General features: G+C 45.0%; 1 protein-coding gene across 6 annotated transcripts in view; it reads right to left on the minus strand.

Annotated features, from left to right (window-relative positions):
• Nucleotides 1-17,938, minus strand: part of mon2 (MON2 homolog, regulator of endosome-to-Golgi trafficking) — a 50,574-nt gene that overhangs the window by 25,719 nt on the left and 6,917 nt on the right. For all 6 annotated transcript variants that reach the window (XM_020457063.2, XM_020457064.2, XM_031801324.1 and 3 more), the window contains exons 2-10: nt 9,446-9,509; nt 9,099-9,226; nt 7,282-7,413; nt 6,725-6,854; nt 6,055-6,152; nt 4,473-4,598; nt 926-1,120; nt 352-476; nt 67-206 (exon numbers count right to left, since the gene is read on the minus strand). In XM_020457063.2, coding sequence (XP_020312652.1) covers nt 67-206; nt 352-476; nt 926-1,120; nt 4,473-4,598; nt 6,055-6,152; nt 6,725-6,854; nt 7,282-7,413; nt 9,099-9,226; nt 9,446-9,509 — 1,138 coding nt within the window. The remainder of the gene's footprint in view (nt 1-66; nt 207-351; nt 477-925; nt 1,121-4,472; nt 4,599-6,054; nt 6,153-6,724; nt 6,855-7,281; nt 7,414-9,098; nt 9,227-9,445; nt 9,510-17,938) is intronic.

Raw genomic sequence — 17,938 nt, forward strand, 5'->3', positions numbered from 1 at the left:
CAACTACAGTCTCAAGCTGTAACACCGGTAAAGACAACATTAGCTCCTTCTCAGTGTGGTCCTCACCAGCAGGGGCATTGGTGGCAGCAGGGTTGCCTGTGTTGGGGACGATGAAGAGGGACTGGATGAAGGAGCCCAGAGCGTTAACGATGTCCCGGAACACCTTGGTGGAGTGCTGCTTCATGTCATAGGACTGGCAGAAAGACCTGGAGGGGGGAGAGAAAGGATGTCGCAAAAGTTTCTTTTAAAAAAAATATATAGAATATGGAGATTGTTGAAGTTGTGTGTGTGTGTGGCAAGGTTAGTGTCGTATGGTGAGGTCAGTGATGTGTGTGCGCTCCTCCTCTTCACCGTAGCAGGTGTGGCTGTACACACAGCCTGTGGACGGACTCCACGGCCACGGCTCTGAGCCACTGAGGCTTCTCTCCATCCAGGAACTTCACCAACAGGGACAAGAAGATCTCACACTCCGTCACCTACAACCACAACACAGACAAACACACCTCAATCCTCAGATCCCCAAGATAACTATCCACATATGGAGGTCTCTACAATAAGAAGACAACAGGATGTGGAAAATTTGAATTTCCTGAATTGACTGAAATCAAAAATGGAATTGACCCAAACTATAGTTCATGCCTTGGCTACTACAACTGTAGTTGTGTCTGATGATTTAGGTACAGAGAACACAGTATTAGGTAGTAACTACTGTAACTGACTTTCACCAGTAGGCTGTAGATGTGTTTGATAACCCCTGGGACTCACCAGTAGGCTGTAGAAGTGTTTGATAACCCCTGGGACTCACCAGTAGGCTGTAGAAGTGTTTGATAACCCCCGGGACTCACCAGTAGGCTGTAGAAGTGTTTGATAATCCCCGGGACTCACCAGTAGGCTGTAGAAGTGTTTGATAATCCCCGGGACTCACCAGTAGGCTGTAGAAGTGTTTGATGAGCACAGACACCACTCTGAGCAGCCTCATGCAGATGGGGAAGTAGGGTTTTTCTACAGGGGCTGGGGAGGCAGCGCTGCTGCTCCCCTGGCGGAACTTGATGTTGGGGGAGAACAGCTTGATGACCAGCGGACAAACACGCTCCTTCAGCAGGAAGCTGAACTCCTGGTGCTATATAGGGGTCAAAGGGCAGAGGTTAAAGGTCAGAGAGCAACGGGTGGGGTCAGCAGGAGGTGGGGGTCACAGTACAAATACAAGACACACACCTACATCGAGATGATAGTATTTCTATTTCAATGCATATGTACTCAATTGTATTGCATTATATTGTACTATACTTTACTGTATCCTATTATATTACGGCCTCACTGTCGTACCTCTGGGGGCCCCATGTGCATGTCATCAATGTCCTTAAAATGTATTTAATAAATCATTGACAGTAACCCTCCAAAAAGTAATTCATAAACCTTTTTAATTCCCATATGAAGTAGGAAGCAAAGTGTTTTTCTTTAGGAATGTGACTAAAAAAAAGTGCCTCAGGCCTTGAACAAAAAACAAAAAAAGTAACAGATTGAAAGTACAAGGGGATATCGGTGAAGAAATGCTGTGGTCAAGGCTACAACGGCGCCAGTGCAATGACTGAAGCTTCCTCAAGTGTTCAAAAACGCGTATCAGACCGAAAAGCTTCTTAGTAGAATTTAAGATCAGAACTACCTAAGAAAACAATTTCTCCGTAGAAGCGACAGTTACAGGGATGGTAAAAACAGCTTGATTGCCGTAACAACATCAGGGGAACTGGGCATAAGGGAGGGGTGCTTCAAATACAGCAGTTCTGCAACGTCTTTAATTGAGCCACTCATTCTCCTTAATTGCCGGCTCTCAACATGTTACAGAAGGAGATTAGCTGTGTAGGAAGCTCTGAGGACAGATGGTCTGGATACAGGACAGCCAATAAATTGCCAGATGCAAACAGATAATCAGTTCTTGAGGCCTTAAAACAAAAAAAGCTGTTTGCGATTTCTTTCATACTGGTGAACCGGCATTTGAGTTGGGGTGTTGCAAATATCAACAGTCCCGTCTCTCTTTTGTATCCTGACACGCATCATTCAAGACTACGTTTAAATTGTGTGCAGCGCAATGGACATATAACGCACAATATGTCTCAGGAAAGACTGTATGGGTTGGCGACACTCGGTATAGAAGTCGGGCCTACAGGCCGTGGTGAAAACATGTGCACCAAAGAAAGAGGACTCCAGGAGAACAGGGTAGTCGCTCAAGTTTGATTTACCTTGAACATTGCAGACCATTAGTGTAGGCTTTTAGCCAGCAAAACCTGCCAACTTCAACAATATAGTGCCTGAACTTATCCTCAAACCGACTACTTTTTGCCCTCACTGTTAGGCTATTTGATATGTCATTTTTTGTAAAAGGTTTATAAATAGCAGATAAATTCGGTATATAGTTATAGATAGTACCTCGCATAATTAAACAATTTCTAGTAAGCTAGTGTTTTGAGCGTGAGCTGACTATTATTTGGCATTAATAGTTTTACTCAACTTTCTATCCAAGCAAGCAGCGCGTGGACGGCTCATGTCATGCAGGTTCAGATAGCTGATTACTAAGCTGTGTTGTATCGGCTATCAAATTGGTACGCTGTTGCATCGGAAATGGATTTTACAAATCTGCAATGAATTTCCAACTTGAATTACTAAAGAAGTAATTACAGCGGATTCAGAAAGTATTCAGACCCCTTCACTTTTTCCACATTTTGTTACATTACAGCCTTCTAAAATTCATTACATAGTTGTTTTTCCTACACACAATAACCCATAATGACAAAGGTAACACAGGTTAATGTTTTTTACAAATATATATATATATATATATTTTTTTTTAAATGAAATATGACATTTACATAAGTATTCAAACCCTTTACTTAGTACTTTGTTGAAGCACCTTTGGCAGTGATTATAGCATCAAGTATTTTGGGGTATGATGCTACAAGCTTGGCACACGTGTATTTGGGGAGTTTCTCCATTCTCTGCAGATCCTCTAAAGCTCTAAATCTCATTCTAGAGATTTTAGATCGGGTTCAAGTCCAGGCTCTGGCTGTGTGCTGAGGGTCGTTGTGTGCTGAGGGTCTGAGTGCTCTGGAGCAGGTTTTTATTGAGCATCTCTGTACTTTGCTCCGTTGATCTTTCCCTCGATCCTGACTAGTCTCCCAGTTGCTGCTGCTGAAAAACATCCACACAGCATGATGCTGCCACCATACTTCACCGTAGGGATGGTGCCAGGTTTCCTCCGGACGTGAATTCAGACCAAAGATTTCAATCTTGGTTTCATCAGACCAGAGAATCTTGCGTCTGAGAGTCCTTTAGGTGCCTGTTGGCAAACTACATGCGGGCTGTCATGTGCCTTTTACTGAGGAGTGGCATCCGTCTGGCCACTACCATAAAGGCCTGATCGGTGGAGTGCTGCAGAGATGGTTGTCCTTCTGGATGGTTCTCCCATCGCCACACATAAACTCTGGAGCTCTGTCAGAGTGACCATCGGGATCTTGGTTACCTCCCTGACCAAGGCCCTTCTCCCCTGATTGCTCAGTTTGGCCCGGCAGCCAGCTCTAGGAAAAGCCTTGGAACTTCTTCCATTTAGGAATGATACAGACGATTGTGTTCTTGGGGACATTCAACGCTGCAGATATTTTATGGTACCCTTCCCCAGATCTGTGCCTTGACACAATCCTGGCTTGGAGCTCTACAGACAATTCATTCGACCTCATGGCTTGGTTTTTGCTCTGACATGAACTGTCAACTGTGGGACCTTATATAGACAGGTGTGTGCCTCTCCAAATCATGTCCAATCAATTGAATTTACCACAAGTGGACTCCAATCAAGTTGTAGAAACATGATTAATGGAAACAGGATGCACCGGAGCTCAATTTTGAGTCTCATAGCAAAGGGTCTGAATACTGAATACTAATATTTCTGGGGGGGTTTTTATGTAAAAAAATAAAATAAAAACTTTCCACTTTGTCATTATGGGGTATTTTGTGAAGATTGATGAGTATTTTTTTAAATAAAAATGTTAGAATAAGCTGTAATATAACAAAATGTGGAAAAAGTCAAGGGGTCTAAACACTTTCCTTATGGTATTGCGACCAGTCAGAAGTCTAAAAATGGCAGCGTTTTTAAGACAGATTTTTTTAAGTACATGTTATATTGAATAGAAGACACTATTTGTTGTTTTACCAGTTATGAACATATTGTTCAAAGAAAAGAAAGCCCAGTGGTTATTTAGACTTTAGCTAATACATGTTCTTTTTTTTGCTGCGGTATCATTTCGGTATAGAGTATTGTGATGCTAAACCTGGAATTTCAAGTCATAATCCTGGTATCTTGACCATGCGGAAACATATTTTTCTAATGATTAGTCAGAATTGCAAGCCCTCGCAAGGGGAATTGTTGATTTTGCAAAAACAAAATTGCGATCGCAAAAATCCTGTGTATTATGTTGCATGTTTACCTGAAGGAAGACCCCAGGGAAGTCGTTGAGGACTGACTCCAGGAGCTCCAGACCAAACGTCCTAGTCATTTCTGTCATCCCCACTAGCCAGTAGGGGGCATCAGCATTCACTAGCTGACATAGGTCCTGGATAGGCACACAAAACAAACATAGGAATATAGACATGCACATAGGACAGCTGGATACAGCTACTAGCATTGTATCAGAGGCAGTCTGTAAATCTAGGCTGTACATACATGACCAAAAGTACGTGGACACCTGCTCGTCGAACATCGCATTCCAGAATCATGGGCATTAATATGGAGTTGGTCCACGTTTTGCTGAAATAGCAGACTCCACTCTTCTGGGAAGGCTTTCCACTAGATGTTAGAACATTGCTGCAGGGACTTGCTTCCATTCAGCCACAAGAGCATTAGTGAGGTCGGGCACTGATGTCGGGCGATTAGCCCTGGCTAGCAGTCGATATTCCAACTCATCCCAAAGGTGTTCGATGGGGTTGAGGTCAGGGCTCTGTGCTGGCCAATCAAGTTCTTCCACACCGATCTCAACAAACCATTTCTGCATGGACCTTGTTTTGTGCATGGGGGCATTGTCATGCTGAAACAGGAAAGGGCCTTCCCCAAAATGTTGCCACAAAGTTGCAGCACAGAATCGTTTAGAATGTCATTGTATGCTGTAGCGTTAAGATTTGTCCTAGCCAAAACCATGAAAAACAGCTCCAGATCATTATTCCTCCTCCACAAACTTCACAGTTGGCACTATGCATTCGGGCAGGTAGCGTTCTCCTGGCATCTGACAAACCCAGATTAGTCCTTTAGACTACAAGATGTTGAAGCGTGATTCATCACTCCAGAGAACGTGTTTCCACTGCTCCAGAGTCCAAATGGCGGCGACCTTAACACCACTCCAGTCAAAAAGCTTGACATTGCGCATGGTGTACAGATGCTCGGCCATGGAAACCCATTTCATGAAGCTCCCGACAAAGTTCTTGTGCTGATGTTGCTACCAGAGGCAGTTTGGAACTCAATAGTGAGTGTTGCAACAGAGGACAGATCATTTTTACGTGCTACACGCTTCAGCACTCGCAGGTCCCATTGTGTGAGCTTGTGTGGCCTACCACTTCACGGCTGAGCCTTTGTTGTTGCTAGACGTTTCCACTTCAAACAACAGCACTTACAGTTGACCGGGGCAACTCTAGCAGGGCAGAAATTTGGTGAACTGACTTGTAGGAAAGGTGGCATCCTATGATGGTGCCACGTTGAAAGTCACTGAGCTCTTCAGTAAGGCCATTCTACTGCCAATATTTGACTACGGAGATTGCATGGCTGTGTGCTTGATTTTAGAAACCTCTCAGCAATGGGTGTGGCTGAAATAGCCAAAGCCAGTAATTTGATGGGGTCCCCTCATACATTTGTATATAAAGACAGCCTGGCTGTATTTCATTACACAAAGTTGTTCCCTCCCTTCTCCTGCCCTCATTCATAGGGTAAACCCTATCTATACCCCCTCTTCTGATGGGCGAGAGGGTGCAGGTGGGGTACAGTGAGAGGTATGGAGGACTGTCTCCACCTGGTGGACGTACCTGGAACAGCATGTAGGCGTCTTTAGCACTGGGCCGCAGGGTGCTGACAGACCTCCGGTTCGTGTTACCCTGGACTGGAGTAGGCTGCTCCACGATGCCTGGAGGAGAGAGGGAGGTGAGGAGGAGGGGAGGGAGGTGAGGAGGGGGGGAGGGAGGTGAGGAGGGGGGGAGAGAAGAGAGTGTGAGGAGGAGAGAGGGGGAAAGAACACTTGGGAGAGAGTCATTGGACACAGCTGTGGATACAAGCCTGGAGGGATCAATCACTCACGGTCAAACAAACAGACAGACAATCCACATACCATCAAATAACACATTCTCAGAAAAGACCTATCCAACACCTACTACAAGAGGGAAAAGTCACTTAATTAAATAGTGATTCTCAATCCTAGCTCACATACTAAACCAAGAATGCAGAGTGGGAAGACAGCAGTGTGAAATCTGACAGGGCCAAACAAAAACTCATTATGTATTCATTGAACTCAGGCTTAAATCACCGGATAAGCAGCTTTAGGCAATCTAAGGAGAAACTAAATCCCTTCCCTTACTCTGTGACAGGTTCAAAGTTAGAGGAGGAGGGTAAGAGAGAGAAAGTGTGATGCAGAATACTGAAGGACAGAAACAGTTCAGTCCTAGCATAACTCAATTTCCCATGAGCCCTCCCGACCCTAACCTTTGAAGCGCTCGTCCTCGGCGACCATCCTCTCAAAGACCACGGTGACGACCTGTCTCACTGTGGCGGCGGCCGTGTTGTTGGTGATGTTGTCCTTGGTGAAGTGCAGGCGGAAACACAGCACGATTGCCTGGGAGGGAACAAGGGGAGAGGAGACACAGGCTCTGTTACAAAACTCAGGCTATCAAGCCATGCACTGGGGAATACATTCTAAGTGGTATGTTAGTATGGACAATTGAACGTAGACAGATTGACTCAGGTACACATCTGGATTCACATGCACGTGGAAACCAACTAGAATAGCACATGATTTCAAGGGCAAATATGAGACGTGTGTGGGACGAAGCATGTTCTATCTGACTGGACTGGATGAAATGTATGAAATGTCTGCAATGTGGGGGAAAATATTAACCTTCTGTAACATGAGGCAAGATACCCGTGTTTGTATGTTGTGTGACTGTGTGCACGCATGACAACATTTGGTGTTTGTATGATGTGTGACTGTGTGCACGCATGACAACATTTGGTGTTTGTAGACAGTGTGAAGTTCGGGGTACCTTGGAGAGTATTTCGTCATGTACTACAGTGTTGGTGGTGAGCAGCACTAGGACAGTCTGCAGCAGCTTCAGTTCCTCCAGCCCGTTCTCCATCAACTGCCACAGCATGTTAATGATGTTCCCTGCTGCAGCCTGGTGAACACACACAGGCACACACACACACAGGCACACACACACACACACACACACACACACAGGCACACACACACACAGGCACACACACACACAGGCACACACACACACAGGCACACACACACACAGGCACACACACACACAGGCACACACACACACACACACACACAGGCACACACACACACAGGCACACACACACACAGGCACACACACACACACACACACACGTAGCCTACTTGTACATCAAAGAGGCAGTGACAGTCACAATCAACAGGGAATGTGACAGAACAGAGCAAGTGACAGCAGCACTAGAGCTCACAGACACGTACACACAGATCAACAGAGAATTAGACACAGACACACAGGGGAGCAGCCGACCAGACCAGCTCTGAATACATCAGGGTCGGCAAGGCACGCACCTTCATTACACCAAACCCAGCAACTGTGGCACTCCAGAGCAGTGACTCAACACACATTTTCCTTGTGTCACATCCTGAGGTCAGAACAAACCAACAGAACTCGTACAAAACCAGTGGAACTGAGGGAAGTAGTCAGTTGAAGAAAATAAATAACCTGTCCTTCAAAAGTGGCAGCAAACAGGATCCATGACAGGTCATTTTTAAAACCAAGACATTTAATCAATACTGCAGGAGCTTCGTTCCTCTTCCCCATGTCCAGTGTTTCCCTTAAGATTTTTTTCTGCAGTGATGGAAGGGGAAGCAGGTGGGGGAGGAGTTTGAATGCATTGCTACTAACAGGGGGAGAGGGGTGCAGTGCTACTAGCGTTAGCACAATGACATGCTAGCTGTTCCTAGACTTGGGAGCCAACAACTATCCATTTAAAAGTGCGTCCTAGTAGTTAAGCCCTGGGCTTACAGACACACAGACAGTGATATATAGAGGGGAGGTGCTGGAGCGTGGCAGAAGGCTCCAGGCAGGGAGTCTGCTGATAGCACGTAAACACAGCCAGACAGGCATGGTGAACACAGGCAGTCAGGCGGGCAGGGAGACAGTCAGTCAGGGTGTTCTTATTCACACAGTAGGCCTGGCTGGCTAGCCGGTCGGTCAAGGTGTCCCTGATAACACCAGGCAAGTCAAGTAAACTGGCCTCAACCTGGGGAGGGCCAATCACAATCACAATAGCCTGGGTTCCATGTTGAGTTGTAGGTAGTGTTTTTACAGAGACGAGGCTTTGCAATGCAGTGTGAAGCAAAAAGTAGAAAACCCACCCTCTCAGTTAGAGTCGGTGGTATTTAAAGTGGTATAAGCCCAGGGTCCGAATAATGTGCTCGCCCTGCCCCCGACTTCAAACGCAGGCCTTCATCCAGACCAAAGCACTGTTCACCGGGCTTAGAATGAGAACGTAGAATGTCTATTGTGTAGCAGCGACCATGCAGGAACAAGAGAGTACACAGCCACTTTCAACTGTCCCGGCATTTAGCACAGTGTGCATTGCGCTGGGCTTAAAAATGATACGACCATTTCCCTCCTAAATAATTCATCCTTCTCAATCACCACGGTACACACATTGATAATGCAATTCTAATGGATTATTAATCAAAGTGATTATAAAAGCGTTAGGGGCGAGCCTAAAACATCCCCTTAGTCTCCCACGTACATCAACACATGACTAAGTGAAACATCGGAAGTTGGGATTAGCCCCATAGTGGTTCTGTGTTCCTCACCTCAGACACCACCTCGTGGGTCATGAGTCTCTGGACAGCAGCCAGACACAGCTGGGTGATCTTGGGCTCCTTGGTGCCACAGCCCATCAGGAACGGCTGGACCACCTCCGAGCTGTTCTCCTTCAGGGCTAAGGGGGAGACGATACACGGGCACAGTTCACACATCAAATCAGGCAGCTGTTGTAGAACACAACCACACCTTGGGCATCTCTTTTGGAACGCATCCTTCGCTTGTTTGAATTAGGCCTAATCACCGATCTGTACGTGGATAACTGGTTCAGCAAAAACATCTCTCTCGCACAAACGTACACAAGGTATTTATGGATGTCCCTCCCTCCTTCACTTACACGCCAAGATGTCGGTGTTCCTTGCGGCGATGGTCTTGATCTTGACGATCCCGGACTCGGCAGCCTATAGGAAAGCACAGACAAGAGGCCCATTAAGATTACATTTACTTATACGTTCCCTATGATGAGACCGATGACGATGCGTTACCACCTCCACCGTTACAGAGGTAGACATCTCCTCATCCTTATTAATGATCCTCAGAGAGAGAACACAGAGGACAGAGAACACAAGCGTGGCCAGAAACATTGAGGTCTGGAAGCAGTTAACCTTGAGTAAATCCCTTTACCTGAGAGGAGACAGAGGGGGAACCATATCGATTTCTCTTTTTGGAGCTGTCCTGCCTGACATGTTTTATTTATGTAATTTTATTTAACTAGGCAAGACAGTTAAGAACAAATTCTTATTCACAATGATGGCCAAACCCTAACAGCGCTGGGCCAATTGCGCTGAGTCTATGGGACTCCCAATCTCAGGCCGGTTGTGATACAGCCTGAAATCGAACCAGGATATGTAGCAACGCCTCTAGAGGGAAGGAGAGAGAGAGAGAGAGAGAGAGAGGAGAGAGACGGGCGGAGAGAGAGAGAGAGAGGAGAGAGACGGGCAGAGGGAAAGAAAGAGAGAGAGAGGGGAGAGAGAAAGAGAGGGGAGAGAGACGGGCAGAGGGGGAAAGAGAGAGGAGAGAGACGGGCGGAGGGGGAGAGAGACGGGCAGAGGGGGAAAGAGAGAGGAGAGAGACGGGCGGAGGGGAGAGAGAGAGAGAGACGGACAGGAGTGGAGGGAGAGAGAGAGACGGACAGAGGGGGAGAGAGAGAGAGAGAGAGACGGACAGAGGGGGAGAGAGAGAGAGAGAGAGACGGACAGAGGGGGAGAGAGAGAGAGAGAGAGACGGACAGAGGGGGAGAGAGAGAGAGAGAGAGACGGACAGAGGGGGAGAGAGAGAGAGAGAGACGGACAGAGGGGGAGAGAGAGAGAGAGAGCGACGGACAGAGGGGGAGAGAGAGAGAGAGAGAGACGGACAGAGGGGGAGAGAGAGAGAGAGAGACGGACAGAGGGGGAGAGAGAGAGAGAGACGGACAGAGGGGGAGAGAGAGAGAGAGAGACGGACAGAGGGGGAGAGAGAGAGAGAGACGGACAGAGGGGGAGAGAGAGAGAGAGCACGGACAGAGGGGGAGAGAGAGAGAGACACGGACAGAGGGGGAGAGAGAGAGAGACACGGACAGAGGGGGAGAGAGAGAGAGAGAGAGAGAGACGGGCGGAGGGGGAGAGAGAGAGAGAGAGAGAGAGACGGGCGGAGGGGGAGAGAGAGAGAGAGAGAGACGGGCGGAGGGGGAGAGAGAGAGAGAGAGACGGGCGGAGGGAGAGAGAGAGAGAGAGAGAGACGGGCGGAGGGGGAAAGAGAGAGAGAGACGGGCGGAGGGGGAAAGAGAGAGAGAGACGGGCGGAGGGGGAAAGAGAGAGAGAGACGGGCGGAGGGGGAAAGAGAGAGAGAGACGGGTGGAGGGGGGAAAGAGAGAGAGAGACGGGCGGAGGGGGAAAGAGAGAGAGAGAAAAGGAAGGAGAGAAGAATGTATGCTGTGCTTTCAGCAGTCAACAGAGGCCTCTTTATCTCTCTACAGCAACTGCAGCTGTCAAGATATTCTCCCTCTCTCCAACGTCGCCCCCTCGTTCTCTACCGCTCTTTTTCCGAGCTTCTCTTGCCTTGTTCTTTTCTTCCCATCCCTAAACCAACCACAACAGCAAGCAGATCATTAACAATTGCCTATGCACCGTGATACGGACTGGGCTTATAGCCTACATAAACATACTGTCAGTGTCCAATATTTCATAGGCTGACCCGACCACGAAAATGTCACACCGATAAACAAAGGACTATTCACATTTAATAATCAGAATTGAAATGACGTCAAGTGCCACATTTGCCAGAAAGAAGTGTTGACATTGTTTCTCGGCAACTGCTCACAATTCTAGTTCCAAGTTAAATTGAAAAAAGAAGAAGATTGGATTGGTGTTCCAAGTGAAGACAAAACATCCTGCTATTATAGTCACTGCCTCTCTTTCATACTCAAACATGCAAAGCTGAAGCAAGGGTTTCGTCCAGGTAACGTGACCACAAAAGGCCTAGCTTGCGAACAGTGTGCAACACCTCAGCATGTCATTCATTTGATATGAATAACAACACTAACCAGTCAACCCCTATTCATAGGATGTTAAACCACTTAGTTTCTCACGCTCTGTCTTCCTATCTGACCGTGGCTGCTGTACTGCGCTACGCTGCAGTGTTTGACCTCTCCTACCTTCTATACAGTAACATCACTTCCTATTTCATTTAAACTGCCACAAGGACGCACGGAAGAAGACGGGAGTCAACAGGACAGGACGCAACCTTTTGAAACCCTTGGTTACCAGGCAACAGGGCCTTAATACTTCAGAGGGAGAACCGAGCCAAACTGTGGCAAACTAAAGGTGCGATCACCACGCCACACCACCAATTAAAGTTCACCTGGACAAATGTAAGTCTCCCTCATCCCCTTCGCTCTCATGGGGAACGAAGGGGATGAGGAACTTTCTCCAATATTCATTCCGCTCCTTCTGGTGTAGCCCCGTTGAAAGCTTGCCAAGACTGATATATAGATATTGATGCTACGATGTGAATGAAAATAAAGTTCAATTGGCTGTGGCTCATATTCAAAATGGGAAGCAGGCAGGCAGGTGACAGTTTTTTGTTGTTGAGAACATTAACTCTGTCACAAAAATGGTTAGGCCTCCAGAAAAGGACAATAAAGTCCGTGTTGAGGGGGGAAAAGGGCAAACGGGTTCTTATTATAGGTGTTGTTGATGGGGGGGGGGGGGGGGGGGGAATAGATAAGCAGCTGTTGCGGCGCTGACACTTGGCTAATGAAGTTACAGCAGTTGACAGGGCACAATGTGCTCGATTACAAAAAGTTATAACAATGTGGTTGTAGCCTAACATGCCTGGTTTAATAATAAACTTGCTATGGGTTCTGCAATCCAGGCAAACAATGAACTGCCTCCCGCTGAAACCTTGTAGGAAGATCAAGAGCATTGAACCACACAGAGATTTCAACCAGTCACATAACTAAGCAAGTCAGAGAGCCTTGAATCAGAAGCAGATTGCTGGGATTTCAAAGGAGAGAGTGGGGTTGCAAAGCTGCCCGTAATTGACCAAAATGACCGTAATCTTCAGTAATTAACAGAAAATCTATGGCAATCTTTCGAAAAAGCAATCTACCGTTTGGTAACTTAGCATCTACACAGTTCTTCAACTAAGATTTTCTGTGGAAATTGTTCAGTTCTTGTGCATAGAGCTGGAAGGGTTTGTTAATATTTTGGTTTGACATAAAATCTTAGTCTCAGCACTACTCTGTTTACGTGGAATTGCCCCCAACTGAGCCCAAAAAACTACAAGCTGACAGTTTCAAACTTATTTCTGCAAACCACAGTGAAGAAGGGCGTATGAAGCCACTGTGAAGGTCCATCCACAGTTTAAGCAGCTTGAGGGCAAATGGTAGGAGGACCAAGTCACACTGGTAGACCTAACTTCACTAAATGTTTTTAGTGTTATTCATTAAGTTTTGCACCAGCCTGAATGCAAACTCATTACATTCCTCTAGGAATGGGCACGGTTATTTGAATATTCGAATATCCTAACAGACGTTAGTATTTTAATGCTTGCGAGAGTATTCATTTTGTTGCCTACTTCAACAATGAAAAGGCTTTGTCGAAATTAAATTGTCTGTGACATTGCAACTGAGCCATTGTTGTTCCTGGAAGTTTCCACTTCACGATAACAGCACTTACAGTTGACCGGGGCAGCTCTAGCAGAGCAGAAATTTGACGAACTGACTTGTTGGAAAGGTGGCATCGTATGATGGTGCCACGTTGAAAGTCACTGAGCTCTTCAGTAAGGCCATTCTACTGCCAATGTTTGTCTACGGAGATTGCGTGGCTGTGTGCTTGATTTTATACACCTGTCAGCAACAGGTATGGCTGAAATAGCCAAATCTACTCATTTGAAGGGATGTCCACATACCTTTCTATGCAGTGTATTTCAGTCTGCCTCGGCACCACCAGTCTGCCACACCACTGTCTGTCTCACACGTGCTCTCTGTAAGCACCTTTTTGATGAGAACTTAGTAGCCTCTTTTGTTCCTGCTTGAGGTCAGGCTCTGTTTAATGCTACCTTCTTACGTCATCCTTCTAGCCAGGAAGCTAGCTAGTTAGCCGTTTGAGAGCGGGGTGAATGTCCTGCAAATACAGAGGGCGCATTTGGATTAATCAAATCGGCTGTTTAAGTGGTATAATTATTGAATATAATTCGAAAATAAATTAAAATGGCCAATTGAGGTGCAATCAATTAGTTTAATTTCTCAGATTACATGGAACAAACCTATTGGTTAATCTGAATGGAGTTGTGGACAAGGAGCGCAGCAAAACAGTCTCAATTAGCTTAGGTAAAATAGCTAGCCATCTTAGCTTCTTTATATCGATTTGATGCAGTCAAGACTGGCACAACTAGATGGCATGATAGATAACCTATGGCATCTACAAGTTTGTCAAACTAGTCTGTATGGCTACCCTCTCTCTCTACCTTGTCCAACACATCGGCCCATGCCCATCCCCGCACTGCTGCAAGCAAGCAGATTGGCACCTCTCCCAAGTCACGTAAACTGCGCCCGCAAGCCAGTTCCTAAATATAAACTATTTTAATAGTGAAATTATTTCAAAATGCCCATCCCCACTTCCCTCCAAGACCAGCATCATTAGCTCAGCCGCTCATAGATGGTCTAAGAACAGAAAGAGAAACAAGCTGCAGATTTTAGCATTGATTCTGCTGCTGTATACCCTACATTGAAGGGGCTAATTCAATGAATCCAATAGTCTCACAATTTGTCAGTTCTTCCTAAAGTCCCAGTGCAGTCAAAAACTATATTGTGATTTATATACATTTCTACACCACAAGGTTGGAATAATACTGTCAAATTATAATGCCCTTTTAGTGTAAGAGCTGTTTGAAGAGACTGCCTTAAATGTCAGCCTGTTTTGGTGTGTTGGGAGTTTTGGCCTGCCTGGTGACATCACCAGACATTAAATTACAAACGTCTCTGCCAACAACATCAAATTCAGTTTCCCCACTCACAGTCCTCGCAAAATTGTTGCTTGAGGAATTGCTCTTTGCTAAGAAGCTGTTTCTTTTGAACTATTTTAATTGATTTATGATCACAGTAAGGTACTTAAACGTTACCCAGAAATTATTTGATATCGAGATGAAAACGGCTGCGTTGGATCTTCCAGGTTCTAACTCTTCTGCGTGTTATTTTGTCAGACTGTATGAAATCTTCGTGACACATTCAGCCACACAGGCGGGGTGTAAAGGAGGAGGCTGCACAATCCTTTTCATTAATACTGCGGTGTTCCTGGAGATGCCACGTTTCCCAGACAGTCGACAGACACTGCAGTGTAAGGGCAATTCCGTGGGAAAGTCAACCCTGAGCATCCACTAATAAAAGGTCTGTCATTTTACGAACGGAACCCTGTTATAATGATCCTTAAGGTCTATATCAGGGATGGGCATCTCCAGTCTTCGGGAGCCTGATTGGTGTCTTTTGCCTCAACCCCAACTAACACACCTGACTCCAATAATCATCATCTTCAGTTTAGAATGCAATTCATTTAAAAATCAGCTGCGTTTGCTAGGGATGGGGGGAAAAAAGTGACACCACTCCGGCCCCCCAAGGATAGAGTTCCTTATCTAGGCTATATGTTGGAGTTAGAGCACGATGCCAAAACTCAAAGTGCTTTTGGGACAATTTCATGGCTTTCAGAAAGGGCCCACAGAGATTGCTTTTCCACTCACAGCTGTTCCCCAGTGTTAGTTATGAACACTAAGGACTCAAAACTGCGCGAGAGGAGGATCATCAAGGACGCCACACACCCCTGCCACAATCTGTTCACTCCCTTACCAATCGATAGACACAGATCTATCTACAAGCCATCAACCTGCTGAACACTTAAACTGGACTGACCGCCTACACTGACTCTCCAAACCTTAGCACACAGAAACTAGACTCCTATTATGATGACTAAATACAGCACAATTTAAACACTTGCTCCTAATCTCCCCCCCTTCTACAAAACATGTAAATATTGGACTATAATTTGTGCCTTCCTGCATTATACTAAAATGTTTATTATATTCTATCGAGCCATTTACTTTGTTTATATTCTTATACTTTCTTATTGTTGTTGCATTATTGAGAAGGAACCTGCAAGCAAGCATTTCACTGGACAGTGTATACCATGTGTATCTAACCAATAACATTTGATACATGAAACTTAAAAAATGATGTTAAGTTAAATGACAACAAATGTGTTGTGATAGATTTTGATCAAGACATCTTTAAGATTTGAATGTCTAACATCCATAACTGCCATTTTTGCGCTCTAAAGTAATAATGGAAATGACTCTTCAAAATTATTGTTTTTGTGTTCAGCCAACCCTTTCCTTTTTAATGTCACCTTTTTTTAACCAGGTAGGCCAGTTGTGAACAAGTTCTCATTTACAACTGCAACCTGGCCGAGATAAAGCACCGCAGTGTGACAAAAACAACAGAGTTACACATGAACAAATGTACAGTCAATAACACTAAATAAACAAAAAATAGAAAGATCTATGTACAGTGTGTGCAAATGTAGAAGAGTAAGGCAAGCAAAGAGGCACTGAGTTTGAAGGTAGGCCTTGAAATACAACCACAGGTACACCTCCAATAGGCTAATTGACATAATTTTGAGTCAATCAGAAGCTTCTAAGGCCATGACATCCTTTTCTGGAATTGTCCAAGCTGTTTAAAGGCACAGTCAACTTAGTGTATATAAACTTCTGACCCATTGGAATTGTGATAGTGAAATTGTCTGTAAACAATTGTTGGAAAATGAATTGTCATGCACAAAGTAGATATCCTAACAGACTTACCAAAACTATAGTTTGTTAACAAGAAAGTTGTGGAGTTCTGAAAAACGAGTTAACTTCTAGTGACTCCCCATCCCGGGTCCGGGAGCGTAATCATCGCCTGACACTAATTAGCATAATGCAACAGACATAAATATTCCTAGAAAATATTCCTATTCATGAAAATCACAAATGAAATATATTGAGACACAGCTTAGCCTTTTGTTAATCACCCTGTCATCTCCGATTTTCAAAATATGCTTTACAGCCAAAGCTAGACAAGCATTTGTGGAAGTTTATCGATAGCCTAGCATAGCATTTTGTCCAGCTAGCAGCAGGTAACTTGGTCACAGAAATCAGAAAAGCAATCAAATTAAATCGTTTACCTTTGATGAGCTTCAGATGTTTTCACTCACGAGACCCCCAGTTAGACAGCAAATGTTCCTTTTTTCCAAAAATATTATTATTGTAGGCGAAATAGCTCCGTTTGTTCTTCACGTTTGGCTGAGAAATTGCAGTCACGAAAACGGCTAAAAATATTCCAAATTAGCTCCATAATATCGACAGAAACATGGCAAACGTTGTTTATAATCAATCCTCAAGGTGTTTTTCAAATATCTATTTGATAATATATCCATTGGGACAATTGGTTTTTCAGTAGGACCGATTGGAGTAATGGCTACCTCTGTATTTTATGCGAGAGTCACTCTGGGAGCCATCAGGTGACCACTTGCGCAATGTAGCCGTTTACGGGTCTTCTTCAACATAAATGCGTAAAACTACGTCACAATGCTGTAGACACCTTCGGGAATACGGAGCAAGAGTAATCTGGTTGTTAGCCCATTCACTGCTCAATAGGGACGCATTGGAACGCAGCGCTTTCAAAACATGAGGCACTTCCGGATTGGATTTTTCTCAGGCTTTCGCCTGCAACATCAGTTGTGTTATACTCACAGACAACATTTTTACAGTTTTGGAAACTTTAGTGTTTTCTATCCTAAGCTGTCAATTATATGCATATTCTAGCATCTTGTCCTGACAAAATATCCCGTTTACTACGGGAACGTTTTTTTTTTCTTCCAAAAATGAAAATACTGCCCCCTAGTCACAATTAATGACTCCAACCTAAGTGTATGTAAACTTCCGACTTCAACTGTTTGTATGTTATTAGAGCCTGGATTTGAACCAGGGACTATCACATCCGACTGTGACTTGGAGTCCCATAGGGTGGCGCCCAATTGGCCCAGCGTCATCCGGGGTAGGCCGTCATTGTAAAAAATAATTTGTTCGCAAACATTTCTGAAAACCTTTTTTTGCTTTCATATATAAATATATGTGTGTGCGCACAGACACGGTATACAAAACATTAAGAACTCTTTCCATGACAGACTGACCAGGTGAAAGCTCTGATCACTTATTTATGTTACTTATTAAATCAGGTAAGTAATACATAGGCCATGGAGGCGAAAATAATTACAATTTAGCATTAATACTGGAGTGATTTATGTGCAGATGATGATGTGCA

This window comes from Oncorhynchus kisutch, linkage group LG22 (assembly GCF_002021735.2).
Source record: "Oncorhynchus kisutch isolate 150728-3 linkage group LG22, Okis_V2, whole genome shotgun sequence".
In the NCBI taxonomy this organism is placed as follows: Eukaryota; Metazoa; Chordata; class Actinopteri; order Salmoniformes; family Salmonidae; genus Oncorhynchus; species Oncorhynchus kisutch.